Source organism: Stomoxys calcitrans, chromosome 4 (genome assembly GCF_963082655.1).
Source record: "Stomoxys calcitrans chromosome 4, idStoCalc2.1, whole genome shotgun sequence".
Classification (NCBI taxonomy): Eukaryota; Metazoa; Arthropoda; class Insecta; order Diptera; family Muscidae; genus Stomoxys; species Stomoxys calcitrans.
The window spans coordinates 43168514-43184259 of NC_081555.1; the positions used below are offsets into that span (position 1 = coordinate 43168514).

At 41.1% G+C, this 15746-nt stretch overlaps 1 protein-coding gene across 1 annotated transcript in view; it reads left to right on the forward strand.

Moving 5' to 3' along the window:
* LOC106080754 (mucin-12-like) overlaps nucleotides 1-15746 on the forward strand; it is a 42099-nt gene that overhangs the window by 11728 nt on the left and 14625 nt on the right. The window contains exons 2-5 of the mRNA XM_059367104.1: nucleotides 24-192; nucleotides 254-579; nucleotides 734-987; nucleotides 6053-6233. Of these exons, the coding sequence (XP_059223087.1) occupies nucleotides 24-192; nucleotides 254-579; nucleotides 734-987; nucleotides 6053-6233 (930 nt within the window). The remainder of the gene's footprint in view (nucleotides 1-23; nucleotides 193-253; nucleotides 580-733; nucleotides 988-6052; nucleotides 6234-15746) is intronic.

Below are 15746 nucleotides of genomic sequence, written 5' to 3' on the forward strand. Positions count from 1 at the left end.
CTGAAAATAAAACCACCCTGCAGCCAATAAAACTAGAAAGTGCCACAACTGTTGAAGCGTTTGTTAATGCTGACACTTCAAGCGAAAAATTAATAAGGGAACTACCATCTACAACATTGGAGTTAGAGGAAAAGACATATACTCCCGAAGCACAAGATACGGATAGTACAACTGCAGATCTCGATATAGTTAGTAGGAATTCCAGAGAAGACAAGCCATTCCTCCGAAAGTGAAAGCACACTGCCGCCAACAGCATTTGAAGTAAATCCCACCACTACCAAATTAACCAATGATGCTGAAACTTTGAATCAAGATTCAACAATGCGACTCAGTACAATATTGGGAGAAGAGGAGGAGACACTTATTACCGCCATACAAATGAATATAGATAATACAACTGCAGAACTAGATGTAACCATTAGTGATACCAGTGACCATACAAGCGTTTCCTTTGAAAATGAAGCTACTCTGCTGCCAACAACATTAGAAGGAGCAAGTCTCACCACAACTGACTCATCCAATGATAATACCACTTTGAATCAAGTTTCAATTATAGTGCAACCTAGCATAACATCAGAGGTAGTGGCACTTAGTTCTAATGAACAGGGGGATACGTAGAGTGCAAGTGCAGATCTATATATATTTAGCGAAGATATAATTCCTACTCCTGACAACGAAACCCCAATACAGCTTATAACACTAGAAGTTGAAAGTCCCACTACTACTGTTGTAGCCTATGAAGATACCACTTCAAGATTCAACAATGAAGGCACCCAGTACGACATCCACAGTAGAGGAAGGGAAACTTAGTCCCGAAATAGATTGGGATATGGAAAATACAACTGTAATTATTGAAGAAAGAACCGATTCTTCTGAAACTGAAGCCACACCGCAGCCAACAACACCTGAAGATGCTAGTTCCATCATTATTGATGCCTCCGATGATGATGCAACTTCAAATGATGATTCAACCATGAAGCCACCCAGGTTGTTAGGTTAAGACAGATATCATCACAAATACGAAAACTTAATGTCACATAGGTTAAATTTTGCATTGTTTCCCAATGTTCTTCTATTCGTTATTAGGAACTCTCAGATTTTCATGAACGCAGCTTACATTAAATTGATTTTTATTCTATTAAAAGGAACGTAGATTGTCTTTTCTTTCCAGGAAAAAAAAAAACCTGGATCAATGTAAAAATATTAATGGGTCAATTATGGAATGCAACTCAACTTGAGTTGAGTTGCCAGCGTCCAAATTCGTAGTGGAAATTTCCATTTCTGTATTCAATTTACTTATTTCGTCTGCCCTTTCCTTTCCCCATACTCCGTTATGGCCTGGCACCGGATGCCCCGATGCGGATTTTGTCATCCTCAGAGAAGGCGTTAATCTCCTTCTTACACTGCAAGACTGTTCGTGACCTCACCGTCCTGGTTGTTATTGCCCTTATGACAATTTAACACTCGAAGTCCGACGCGTTAGCACCACTCCGTTATCGCCCGGATCGTCGCCTGCAGGACCGCATTATGGTCAGACAGTTTAAAACAGTTCTCAGTCCCTGGGTTCTCAAAGTAAACCCCCACACCCACTCTGTCCTCTAGCTTTGATCCATCCGTCTAACATGATCTTCCAGATGGCAATACTAGGGTTCCGTCAATCCTAGACTGTGCCGATGGCAGCAGTGCCTCGCACTCGACTTCAAGATTCATCTCTGGTATCCGATCGGAAATCTCTTCCCTTCCTTCCAGGTTTCCTATCGTCCCCTCGATTATACCGCCATGGTATGAGCTGCTCCCATCCTTAATCTATTCTCCCATCGACTTAAGTCTTACAGCCGCAGTGGCTGCCTCACACTTTAGCTGTATGTCAATGGGTCGGATATCATCACTCGCCGTATGCCAAGACAACATTTAGTGTCGCTAATGGCTTCGTTCGATTTATTTTGAGCTTTCTCAGAGATCTCACTATTCGAGTCGTTATAGATGGGTTCTCATCCAATGAGCATAAATTGACCGCTGGTGTACCCCAGGGCTCTGTTCTTTCTCCATCTCTTTTTCTAATTTTCATTAAGGATCTGTTGGGTCAGACATTGAATCTCTGTCATTCGTACTCATTCGACCTTAGACCAAGTCTTCGAGAGATTGAGGACAAGAGGCGGATTATGGACGATACACTCTGCCAGGATTTGCTGCCCATTTCTGAGTGGGGTCGAATAAATCGAGTAGATTTTAATGCACGGAAGACTCAGTGCTGCTTGTTGTCACACAAACGATTCGCTGACCCATTACCATCATCTTTGTCTATCAACGGTGTAGATGTTGAGCAATCAGAAGCTCTCTTGACGTGAAAATACAAAGTGATGTCCGTTGGGCTAAACATGTATTCGAAGTGTCGAAAGAAGCTTAGGCTTGCTTGAACGGTGTAATAATTACTTCACTCCTTCAGATCTTCTTAACATCTACACCACTTACATAAGGCCGAAAATGGAGTACAACTCACATGTATGGGCTGGAGCTTCAAAATCATCCCTGGAGCTACTGGACCGTGTACAGAGGAGAGCGATGTCGTTGAATGGGGACAGTGGGGTATCCAACTCTATTGCCTCCCTCTATCATCGCCGCAATGTGGGTTGTTTGGCGCTGTTCTATCGGTACTTTCATGGTGTGTGTTCGTCTGATATTTGTCTTCTTTTTCCTGATGCAAGGATGTATGTCAGGGATACTAGACATTCCAGGAACTCACAACCGTTTGTAATTGATTGGCCAGCGGAACAAATAATGCATTATAGAGAGAATTCTTATTTCGCCCGAACCGTTCGTATGTGGAATCGACTTTCGGCTAATGTTTTCCCACCCTCGTTGACATCCAAAGATTTAAGACAAATGTCAATAAGCCCTACATCCTTTTCTCCTTCTCCAATTCCCAATTTCCTCTGGCCAATGCAATGCACTGCATTCATAGGGGTCATCCCCTGCATGTTGATGGACTGAAAAAAATTTTTCTCTGAACCTGTTGTATGGTCCTTATGTTGCACTTTTTCCCCATAGCAGTCCACCAAACTACTGGGGCGTAAGTAAGTATTGGTCTTATCACGCTCCTGTAGAGCCAGTAGACTATCCTCGGATTCAGGCCCCATTTCGAACCTACGGCCCGTCTGCATAGTGCCCAACATCTGTGAGCCTTCTCAGTACGCTCCGGAATGTGACACTTTCAAATCAGTTTCCTTTCCAAGATCACACCTTTAAGCATTAGAGGACTACAAAATATGTTTAGTTCTCTAAAGTTAACATGATATTCAAGGCTACCTCTGGACAATCGAAGATTACATTATATCACAAGACACTGACACCACCCGTGTTGTTATTATGGTTCCGAGGCATGGGTACTGGTAAAAGCAGACGAAGTAGTGCTTGGAGTGTTTGAGAGAAATATTATTCGAAAAATTAGTAGACCAGTTTGCGTTGATGAAGAGTATCGGCATCCGCGAACTGTATGAGCTATATGACGACGTTATTTAGTTAGATGTATCAACATACAACATTCGTGTTGGTTAGATCATCCTGTCAGAAGGAAGGAAGAAATTTCAGAGAAGAAGTATTTTGGAGGCGATCACGGTGGTACACCCAAACCAGGATGACCAAAGATGGATAGATAGATAGGTGGAAAATTCAAGAGGCGCTTGAAAATCTTTTCTATGTTCAGCTAATGTTCTGTCATAGGTAATTAAAGTAAAGTAAGATATTCAAGATACAATACAGAAATGACTTTTATTTAAACTCTAACTAATCAAAAAAAAAACACTCAATTCAAATTCAACGCCTTAACGCTTACGGCGTAGAGGATACCGCAGAACCAATCCCTGATGATGGTATAGAATGTTTACCTCCTAGTCAGAATGAGGTCCAAGTAGCAGTAACCCGACTAAAGAACAACGCGGCGGCAGGAGCCGACGGGTTACCCGCTGAACTATTTAAGACCGGAGGCGACACGCTGATAAGGCGTATGCATCAGCTTATCTGCGCAATCTGGCTAGAAGAACTCATACCCGATGATTGGAACCTCAGCATACTATGTCCCGTACACAAGAAAGGAGACAAGACGGAATGTGCCAACTACAGAGGAATAAGTCTCCTCCCCATCACATACAAGATACTCTCGAGCGTACTGTGTGAAAGATTGAAACCTAAAGTCAGTGAGATAATTGGACGCTAATGGAAAAGACCCGAGAAGGACAAATTAACACCTACCATCTCTTTGTTGACTACAAAGCGGCCTTCGATACTCCTTTACGTTCAAAAGTATTTCAAGCCATGTCTGAGTTTGGTATCCCTGCAAAATTAATAAGACTCTGCAGGACGACACTTGCTGATACGCGTTCCTCAGTAAGAATAGGAAATAATCTCTCCGAACCATTTAATACCAAACGAGGTTTCAGACAAGGAGACAGCCTATCGTGTGATCTCTTAATATCCTGAAGGAGAAGATTATACGAGATGCAGATGTGAATAGATATGACAGATTAATCACAAGAGAACACATGCTACTCGCCTATGCCGACGACATCGATATCAAAGGTCGGTCACCGGAAGTAGTAACTGCTGCGTTAGAAAGAATCGAAAGAGAGTCAGCGAAAATGAGTCTGGCAGTAAATGGAGATAAGACGAAATGGATGGTTTCAACTCCCAAAAAGCCTTGCACAACCGAGCAGATAAAGAAAATGGAGAAAGTTAGGAACCACAACTTTGAGACAGTCAGTAACTTTATCTACCTCGGCACCGCCGTAATCGAAACGAATGACACCAGTTTTGAGATTAAGCGAAGAATAATACTGGCAAACAGATGCTACTTTGGACTAAGTAAGCAGTTTAGAAACAAGGCCACCTCTCGACGGACGAAGACTACACTTTACAAGACACTGATACTACCCGTGCGGTCATATGGTTCTGAAGCATGGGTACTTGTGAAAGCAGATGAGGCAGTGCTTGGAGTATTTGAGAGAAAGATTCTTCGTAAAATATATGGACCAGTTTGCGTTAATGGAGAATATAGGCGACGTATGAACCACAAGCTGTATCAGCTGTATGACGACGATAGCATAGTTACACGCATGAAAATACAACGGCTGCGTTGGCTAGGTCATGTTGTCAGATTGGATGAAGAAGCTCCAGCAAAGAAGTATTTTGAAGGCAAACACGCTGGTATACGCCAGCCGGGAAGACCAAAAGCCCGATGGAAAGATCAAGTGGTGGGAGACACCTCGAAACTTGGTGTCAGAGATTTTAGAATGAGCGCAGAAGATCTAGGCGCTTGGAACGCTATTTTACGTTCGGCTAGTGGAACAAATATTCTGTCATAGCCATTAAAAGTAAAGTAAGTAACGCTTACGTTTAGATCTGTTTCCAGCTTTAATGGCTAACTTTGTTATATGAAGGTCGTCTTTGGATACCACAGTTAGACATCTGAGGACTCTGAGCAAATTTGTTTGGCAGTATGTCCAAAACTATGAGTCCTTAAACAGTGCATTTCCTCCCCTTTGAACGCAATACAAAAACTGTATAATAACATGGTCCTGACAAAGCTATGTGGCCTCTTTTTTCTCATAGCAACGTCCAATTTTAATCGTATGATGACATATAGGCCTATATTTCTATTAATATTCCCATATAACTATTAATAGAATTTCATTGATGTGAGCATAGTTTTCTGCCATCAACATCATCACCATGATGGTTGTCAATCGATTTTCTCCTCTTTGCATCCACCCACTTTCAACAATACATAAATGTTTATTCTCACATAAATCAAAATATTAAACGCCAAAAGTGTCAGCCGATCTAGGGAAAAGGCGATAAGGCAACCCAATGAAATGGGCACATGCAGACCATAGGCTTGAGGCGTTGCATATAAAATACCCACTCACCACCATGGCTATGAAATGCAACAGGGGGAGTGAGCAGCATCACTGATAAAAAATACCAACCGCCAGCACAAATGCAACGGGGGACCAAAATAGAATAGTCAACTCCCTCACGGCCATGATAACACTTTCAGATATTACAGCACCGAAACAGCACCGGGATGTGGGAATGTTCGATCATGGTCACATCCTCCATTGGGCATACATCCGTATTCCGGGCGTTTACAAGAGAGCTGCTATATGTGTTTCAATGCAATTGAATTTGTTATGGGTAAACAACAAAATGCCACAACTGACATTATTTGCCTTAATATCGTATGTGGGGTTTTGGCTATGCAGTTTAGATTGGAGTTGTATGATTTTGCAAGTCAGCAAGTCAGTGTGTGCTGCATGCAAACATCAACACACACACACACACACACATATTGACCATAACATTATAAAATTTATATAAAAGCTTTCTCTTGTTCTACATTGCATAGGGTTGAGAAAAATATTTGATTTCCACAGCACCTGGTGTTCAGATATGTTATGTTGCCATTGTCTTGCATTGTTCGAATGTTCGAACGAAATCACATTTATTAAGAAATTAATTGATTTTAATGCAACTCCAAATGCCAGTTAGCTATGGCAGTAATAGTTTTGTTAAAATTGGGAATGGAGGGAGGTCGTATAGAGGAAAACTAAGGTTTTTACTATACCTGTGGACGGAAATCTGCAAAGTTTGGCCCGACCGAACCCATGAGTTCTGCTATGAATATTCACTTATAAACTCAGTTTTTATTTGGATTAGTTGGAAACAAGTAAAAAAGCGTTAAGTTCGGCCGGGCCGAACTTTGAATAGCCACCATCTCGGGCATATATGTAAACCACCTTTCGTTAAAATCCGGTGAAAATGCATATCTTATGCCCCATAGCAGGTTTATCGAAATATGTTCCGATTTGGAGCAACTACTTTTAAGTACAAGTCATTGTTCAATTGCGTATAACAAAATATTGGTCTTTTAAGTAGCTGTATCTAACAAGTAAGATCGTGCCAAGTTCGACCGGGCAGAATCCTATATACCCTCAACCATGGTCGCATCTGTCAAGTTCTTTGCGCAGTATCTGTTTTTAGGCAAACAAAGTATAATGAATAAGGACGTAGGAGCAGCTATATCAAGTTATAGCCCGATTCGGGGCTCAAGAAGTGAAATCGGGAGATCGGTTTATGTGGGAACTGTATCAAGCTCGATCTGCTGTATCTAGATCGATTCTGACCATATTGCACACGCATGTTGAAGGACATGGGAGGAGCCGTGGTACAAAATTTGTGCCAAATCGGATGAGAATTGCGCTTTCTAGGGGCTCAAGAAGTTAAGACCCAAGATCGGGTTATATGGGAGCTATATCAGATTCTAGACCGATTACACAGTTGTTGGAAGAGATATCAAAACACGTTGTGCAAAATTTCAGTCCAATCGGACGAGAATTGTGCTCTCTAGAGGCTCAAGAAATCAAGACCCCAGATCGGGTTATATGGCAGCTATACCAGGTTATGGACCGATGTGAACCATACTTAGCACAGCTGTTGAAAGTGATATCACAATACTATGTGCAAAATTTCAGTCAAATCGGATAAAAATTGCGCCCTCTAGAGGCTCAAGAAGTCAAGACCCAAGATCGGTTTATATGACAGCTATATCAGGTTATAGACCGATGTGAACCATACTAAGTACAGTTGTTAGAAGTGATATCAGAACACCATGTGGAAAATTTCAGTCAAATCGGATGAAAATTGCGCTCTCTAAAGGCTCAAGAAGTCAAGACCCAAGATCGGGTTATATGGCAGCTATAGCAGGTTGTGGACCGATATTAGCCATACTTAGCACAGCTGTTGGAAGTAATATCTAAACACTATGGGCGCAATTTCATTCAAATCGGATTAGAATTGCGCCCTCTGGAGGCTCAAGAAGTCAAGACCCAGGATCGGTTTATATGGCAGCTATATCACGTTATAGACCGCTGTGAACCATACTTAGCACAATTGTTGGAAATGATATCACAACACTATGAGCGAAATTTCAGTCAAATCGGATAAGAATTGCGCTTTCTAGAGGCTCAAGAAGTCAAGAACAAAGATCCGGTTATATGGCAGCTATAGCAGGTTATGGACCGATGTTAACCATACTTAGCACAGTTGTTGAAAGTGACATCAAAGCACTATGTGCAAAATTTCAGTTCAATTGGATAGGAACTGCGCCCTCTAGAGGCTCAAGAAGTCAAGACCCAAGATCGGTTTATATGGTAGCTATATCAGGTTATGGACCGATGTGAACCATACTAAGCAGAGTTGTTGGAAGTGATATCAAAACACTATGTGCAAAATTTCAGTCCAATCGGACGAGAATTGGCCTCTCTAGAGACTCAAGAAACCAAGACCCAAGACCGGTTTATATGGCAGCTATATCAGGTTATAGACCGATGTTAACCATACTAAGCACAGCTGTTGAAAGTGATATTACAACACTATGTGCAAAATTTCAGTCAAATCGGACGAGAATTGCGCTCTCTAGAGGCTCAAGAAGTCAAGACCCAAGATCGGTTTATATGGCAGCTATATCAAAACATGGACCGATGTGAACTATACTTAGCACAGTTGTTGGAAGAGATATCAAAATAAAACGTGCAAAATTTCAGTCAAATCGGATAAGAATTGCGCCCTCTTGACTTCTCGACTTCTTGAGCCTTTGCTCAAGAAGTCAAGACTCAAGATCGGTTTGTATAGCAGCTATATCAAAACATGGACCGATTTGGCCCATTTACAATTCCAACTGACCTACACTAATAAGAAGTATTTGTGGAAAATTTCAAGCGGCTAGCTCTACTCCTTCAAAGTTAGTGTGCTTTCGACAGACAGACGGACGGACGGACATGGCTAGTTCGACTTAAACTGCCACGACGATCAAAAATATATGGGGTCTTAGACGCATATTTCGAGGTGCTACAAACAGAATGACGAAATTACTATACCCCCATCCTACGGTGGAGGGTATAAAAATAAACCGATTTGAACAGTATATGACACGGATGTCGGTCTATATGACAGCTATATCCAAATCTGGACCGAACTGGGCCAAATTGAAGAAGGATGTCAAAGGGCCTAACACAAATCACAGTTTTAAATTTCGGCAAAATCGGATAATAAATGCGCTTTTTATGTGCCCAAGACCTTAAATCGAGAGATCGGTCTATATGGAAGCTATATCCAAATTTGGACCGATCAGGGCCAAATTGAAGAAGGATGTCCAAGGACCTAACAAAACCCACTGTCCCAAATTTCAGCAAAATCGGATAATAAATGTGGCTTTTATGGGCTTCCAGGGGCTCAGATTCTTAACCGATTTAGACCATAGCGGTTGGAATTCGTAACAGAAGGATCGGTTTATATGGGAGCCATATCCAAATCTAAACCGATATGACCCATTTATAATCCCCAACGTGCTACATCAATAAGAAATATGTGTGCAAGTAGCTTGAGCTTTATCCCTTCTACCGCTATCGGTATTTCCACAGACGGACGGACAGACATACCGACAAGGCTGCTTGGAATCGAAATGTTGAGACGATCAAGAATATATATTTTATAGGGTCCAATATCAATATATTGAGGTGTTACAAATGGAATGACTAGATTTTTAAAGCCCCATTCTGTAGTGGAGGGTATAACAGCCAGGCGGACAGAGAGAGCTTCGCCCAGTCAGTCTTTTCAGGCTTTGTAGTTGTAGAATTATGAGAAAGCTAAGAGCCAAGAGGGACTCTAGATTCAGCTCCAAGCTATTAAGGGTAGATTTTTCAGAAGTCCGCCTAATAAGGACCTGACGTTTAAATGACCAGTCAGAATTCCCATCAGCAGTTCGAGGTACTAAAGGTAATCGACCGGCTCCAACTGCTCCTCGTCAACAAAGACCCGGCAAAAGTCCAACTTCCAAAGACCCCTCAGGACTACTGCCAGCAAATTGAGGTCATGATTTCTAAGCCCCAGGATCATAATGTTTTGGTAGTGCTGCGCGATTATTGTAGAAAGCGTCCACCTTACCCAGAAGCTAGAACAGGGTAGAGTACATTGAAGCAGCAGTACGACCGGTGCTTATCAGTGATCCATTTCAGGCAGCACGTTGGCTATCTGATTTGCCTGGCACTCACTGATGACCTGGAACGCACCAGAGACTAATAGTCAAATCCATGGTTCGAAGAAACTCCTAACCAGTCTCGACCTGACATGATACGATTCCAAAGCTTTTAGCGCTGCCTGGCCATCCGGATCCAGCAGAGTTTGGTAGCCTTCGCTAAACTTCCATAAAACTTTTTGCATCTCCCTCTAAGCCGAAGAAACTTTTTGAGTCACCTCATATCACCAGTATCAACTTCATATGGCTCGAAATCAGAGACTTCTTTCAATACCTTGATATGCAGATAGAGGGCGTAATTCTCGTCCGATTTGATTGAAGTTTTGCACGTAGTGTTTTGGTATCACTTCCAAAAACTGCGTTGAGTATGATTCAAATTGGTTCATAATATGGCATAGCTGTCATATAAGCCGATCTTGGATCTTGACTTCTTGAACAAATAGGGCGCGAAATTCTCATCCGATTTTACACGAAATTTGGCTCGTAGTGTTTGGCATAGCTGCCATATAAACCGATCATGGGTCTTGACTTCTTGAGCCTCTAGAGGGCGCAATTCTCCTCCGATTTGATTGAAATTTTGCTCGTAGTGTATTGGTATCACTTTCAACAACTACGTTAAGTATGATTCAAATCGGTTCATAATCTGGCATAGCTGTCATAAAAGCCGATCTTGGGTCTTGACTTCTTGAGCCAATAGAGCGAGAAATTCTCATCCGATTTGGCTGAAATTTCGCATGATGTGTTTTGTTACGACTTCCAATGACCGTGCTAAGTATGGCTCAAATCGGTAAATGTTTTTGATATAGCTGCCATATAAACCGATCATGGGTCTTGACTTCTTGAGCCTCTAGAGAGCGCAATTCTCGTCCGATTTGATTGAAATTTTGCACATAGTATTTTGATATCACATTTAACAATTGGTTTAAGTATGGCGCAAATCGGTTCATAATCTGGTATAGCTGTCATATAAGCCGATCTTGGATCTTGACTTCTTGAGCCTCTAGAGGGCGCAATTCTCATCCGATTTGACTGAAATTGCGCTCATAGTGTTGTGATATCACATTCAACAATTGTTTTAAGTATGGCGCAAATCGGTATATAATCTGATATAGCTGCCATATAAACCGATCTGGGATCTTGACTTCTTCAGCCTCTAGAGGGCGCAATTCTCATCCGATTTGGCAGAAATTTTGTAAAACGACTTCTCTCATAACCTTCAACATACGTGTCTAATATGGTCTGAATCGTTCAAAAGCTAGATACACCTCCCATATGAACCTATCTCCCGAGTTTGCTTCTTGAGCCCCTACAAGTCGCAATTCTTATCCGAATGAACTGAAATATTACACAATGACTTCTATTGTACAATGCTTAGCATTTATTTATGGTCCGAATCGGACTATTACTTGATATAGCTCCTATAACATAACAGTTCTTATTCAATATTCTTTGTTTGCCTAAAAAGAGATACCGCGCAAAGAATTCGACAAATGCGATCCATGGTGGAGGGTACATAAGATACACCCCGGCCGAACTTAGCACGCTCTTACTTGTTTCCTTATCGTTTTATTCGTCGAATACTTTAGAAAAAAACTAAAGCAAAGATTTTCTCTTTCATTCCATATGAACCTCAAGAAAAAATAGTAAAAATTGTCTTTCATACACTTTGCTCATTCTTTGAGCACACTGCGTAGTCTAATATTTGAAAGGATAAACCTGAATGCTGTTTGGTATGTTTGTATGTTAATTCAACATGTTTGTCCTTTGTGCTCTTTCCTATGTCACCACTGCATGAACTACTAAACAAACAGAGGTATTCTTTTGTTGGAAACGATATCACATTGAAAATTGAAAAGAATATCAACGTCAATGAGTTATCCAATATTATCGGGTGTGCAAACTGTGAAACTTATCCAATTTCAATACCTGTTTGCTGTTTGCGATATGTCAACGACAAATGTGCCGTAGAACGAAGGACAACATGGGCGAGCATGCTGAACAACACAACCAAATGTCATTCATGGCAAATGGACTGTTAATACACCGGGAGAAAAATGTTGAATGACAACAATTGGAAGTAGTAAAAGAAATTCGCTGTATTTCGGAGATTTGGAAAAAGGTGTTTGACACTTATAAAGTTTATGTCATGTTGTGATATGCCATGAATACTGGCAATAAATGGATTTTCATTGTTGTTCAATAATTTTCTGCGAATGAGAAAATCAACATTAGAGCTCATATATGTCCAATAATGGCCATACTGCTATTTAAGGATTTTGGTCAATATTATTATTGGTCTGCTGGAAAACTCACAAATATTCATAGATACTCTGGCACACTTCTGCATTGGGAGTATTCAATTTTTGTGTTTGCCAACTTTTCATTCTCACTTTTGTTTTGCCACTCATATGCACAGCAAATATATGCTCATACTGGCATGCTATACTCTACTATTTTCTACCACAATTTCTAAAGATTTATTTGTTGTTGATAAAATGAAACAAAATACACAAAAAATGGTAAGGCGAACCCCAATTCTCCTGACCCTACAAAAAAACTGTGTTTGTGGGCTGCCCGATTTGATGTTGCTGCTGTTATGGGAATTTTCGGTGTTTTTTCTTTCTTTTCCATTCCATTTGAATCGGGTTTTTTGTTATTGAAAATACCAAAGTAAAATGGGAAACACAGCAGGTTGCCTATCCCTACATTGGCAGATTAGCTGCTGCTTCTATGAGGGGTTCCGGAGGAATGCAATTGAAATATTTTTTAAAAATAACTTATTTTTAGATCAAATTTGTTAAGTTAGGAAAAACAAATACCAAAACATAAATGGGTAATAAAGGTCATCTATTATTATTTCGCTGGGAAAAAAAGGCAAATGAACTCTAATCAAAACTTAGCATTCGTAAATTCCCATGGAAAATTAGCAAAACAAAGATCTCTAACAAAAAATCAAAATGAACAAAACAAGCTGTAGATTTATCTAAGCGGATAGTAGCTATGAGATATACCCTGGCTGTTTTGCTGGACAGTAAAATGGAACTTCAAATCCAACATTTTGGAAAGGGCAAGAAAGGCCACTCTTGCCCGTATAGGACCTGCAAGAGAGGCATTGGCAAAAGTGGGGTCTAAAGCGTGTCACGCATTGGGTATATACTGTAGTTGCCAGACCTATTATGCTATATGGTGTTGTGGTCTGGTGGACAGTGATTCAAAAATCCATCCACTGCTCAATACTTAACCGGATCCAAAGGATGGCTTGTTTGTGCCTCACAGCCGCACTGAGGATGCAAATGCAAATTTTTGCAAATGTTGCCTACGAACATTCCACTAAGGAACAGGGGCAAACTTCTCACAAAAGTTTGACTTGTTTGTGTTTCACAGCCGCACTGAGGAGGACGCCATCTGATGCACTGAATCTAATGCTACATCTTATGCATCTGGCCACAATGGCTACTCAAATGACAGCGACCACTGCCGTGAGGTTTAGGGAGCTTCTCATTGGCCACGTGGCGGCTACGGACACTGTGCTATCCTTGATACAATATCCGATGTTCCAGGCAGTGTGGATTACACCCTAATTGAGCGGCTTTTTGATAAAAAATCCTGTAGCACTATTCCTGATAGAACCGATTGGAACAATGAGATCCCTGGTAACAGAAGTTACATAGACTTTTATACAAATGGTTCCAAACTAAACAACCAGCTGGGCTTTGGGGAGTACTCTAAAAATCTACAACTGGTCATATCGAAGAGGTTACCCGACCAACGCAGTGTGTATCAAGCAATGATCCTTGCAATTAAGGAAGTGGTGGAATGGCTGAGACATAATACCATAACGAAGATTGGCATAAATATCTTCTCAGCCATTAAATCCCTGGAGAACGTATTTCTGAACACAAAAACCGCCCTAGACTGTGGCAGATCTCTCAACGAGATGGCTGAACAGTTCAAAATTCACCTGTACTGGGTGCTGGGCCACAGATATATTCCAGGCAATTCTAAAGCAGACGAGCTTGCGAGACGAGGAACTACCTCAAACACTCCAGCGACAATCTGTGGGTTTGCCTCTAGCGACATGTAAGCTAAGTTTTCAGGATTAGGCCCGAAAGGGCTACGAAAGATAGATGTTCACAAAGAGGGGGCTGTGAGCATTACAAAACTATGTGGCTTCATCTAGACTTAAAGAGGTTCATGGCGTTGCTCTCATTGACTAGAACAGACTTCTCAGTCATTGTGTCCGTCATGACAGGTCACTGCCTAATCGGAAAACATGCTGACAGACTGAAGGTTGCCAGCAACGACTTTTGCAGAAGCTGTAGGGACATCGAGGAAGAAGATACTATAGATCACCTTCTGTGTATGTGCCCCGCACTAGTAGTTAGAAGGAGTTCCACTTTAGGTTCTCATTTCTTTGAGAATCTGTCTGATTTAGCGGATGTGAACATACGCAAGTTATTGGGCTTTATAAAGCGATCTGGATGGTTCAACGGTAGGAACTATGGGTTGCCCAAAAAGTAATTGCGGATTTTTCATATAGTCGGCGTTAACAAATTTTTTCACAGCTTGTGACTCTGTAATTGCATTCTTTCTTCTGTCAGTTATCAGCTGTTACTTTTAGCTTGCTTTAGGAAAAAAGTGTAAAAAAAGAATATTTGATTAAAATTCATTCTAAGTTTTATTAAAAATGCATTTACTTTCGTTTAAAAAATCCGCAATTACTTTTTGGGCAACCCAATAGAAGGCATCTTCTTTCTTCTGTTCCTGTGGTATCACAATGGACGAAAACGTCTAAATGAGTCTGATGGCAGACTGCCACTTAAAACTAACCTAACCTATGAGAAGAAAATTTGTCCGAAATTTTGCATGACGTGTTTTGTTACGACTTCCAACAACTGTGCTAAGTATGGTTGAAATCGGTCCATAACCTGATAGAGCTGCCTTATAAAATGACATGGGGTCTTGACTTCTTGAGCCTCTAGAGGGCGCAATTATTGTCCGATTTGGCTGATATTTTTCATGACGTGTTTCGTTATGACTTCCAATAACTGTGGCAAATATAGTTCAAATCGGTCTATAACCTGATATAGCTGCCATATAAACCGATCCGGGGTCTTGACTTCTTGAGCCTCTAGAGGGCGCAATTCTTATACGATTTGGCTGTAGTTTTGCATGAGGTGTTTTGTTATGATTTCCAACAACTGTGTCAAATATGGTTGAAATCGGTCCATAACCTGATATAGCTGTCATATAAACCGATCTGGGGTCTTGACTTCTTTAACCTCTAGTAGGCGCAATTCTTATCCGATTTGGCCGAAATTTTGCAAGACGTGTTTCGTTATGACTTCCAACAGCTGTGGCAAATATAGTTCAAATCGGTTCATAACCTGATATAGCCGTCATATAAACCGATCTGGGGTCTTGACTTCTTGCGCCTCTAGAGGGCGCAATTTTTATCCGATTGGGCTGAAATTTTGCATGACGTGTTTCGTTATGACTTGCAACAACTGTGCCAAGTATGGTTTAAATCGGTGCATAACCTGATAAAGCTGCCATATAAACCGATCTGGGGTCTTGACTTCTTAAGCCTCTATAGGGCGCAATTATTGTCCGATTTCGCTAAAATTTTGCATGAGGTGTTTTGTTGTGAAATCAAAGC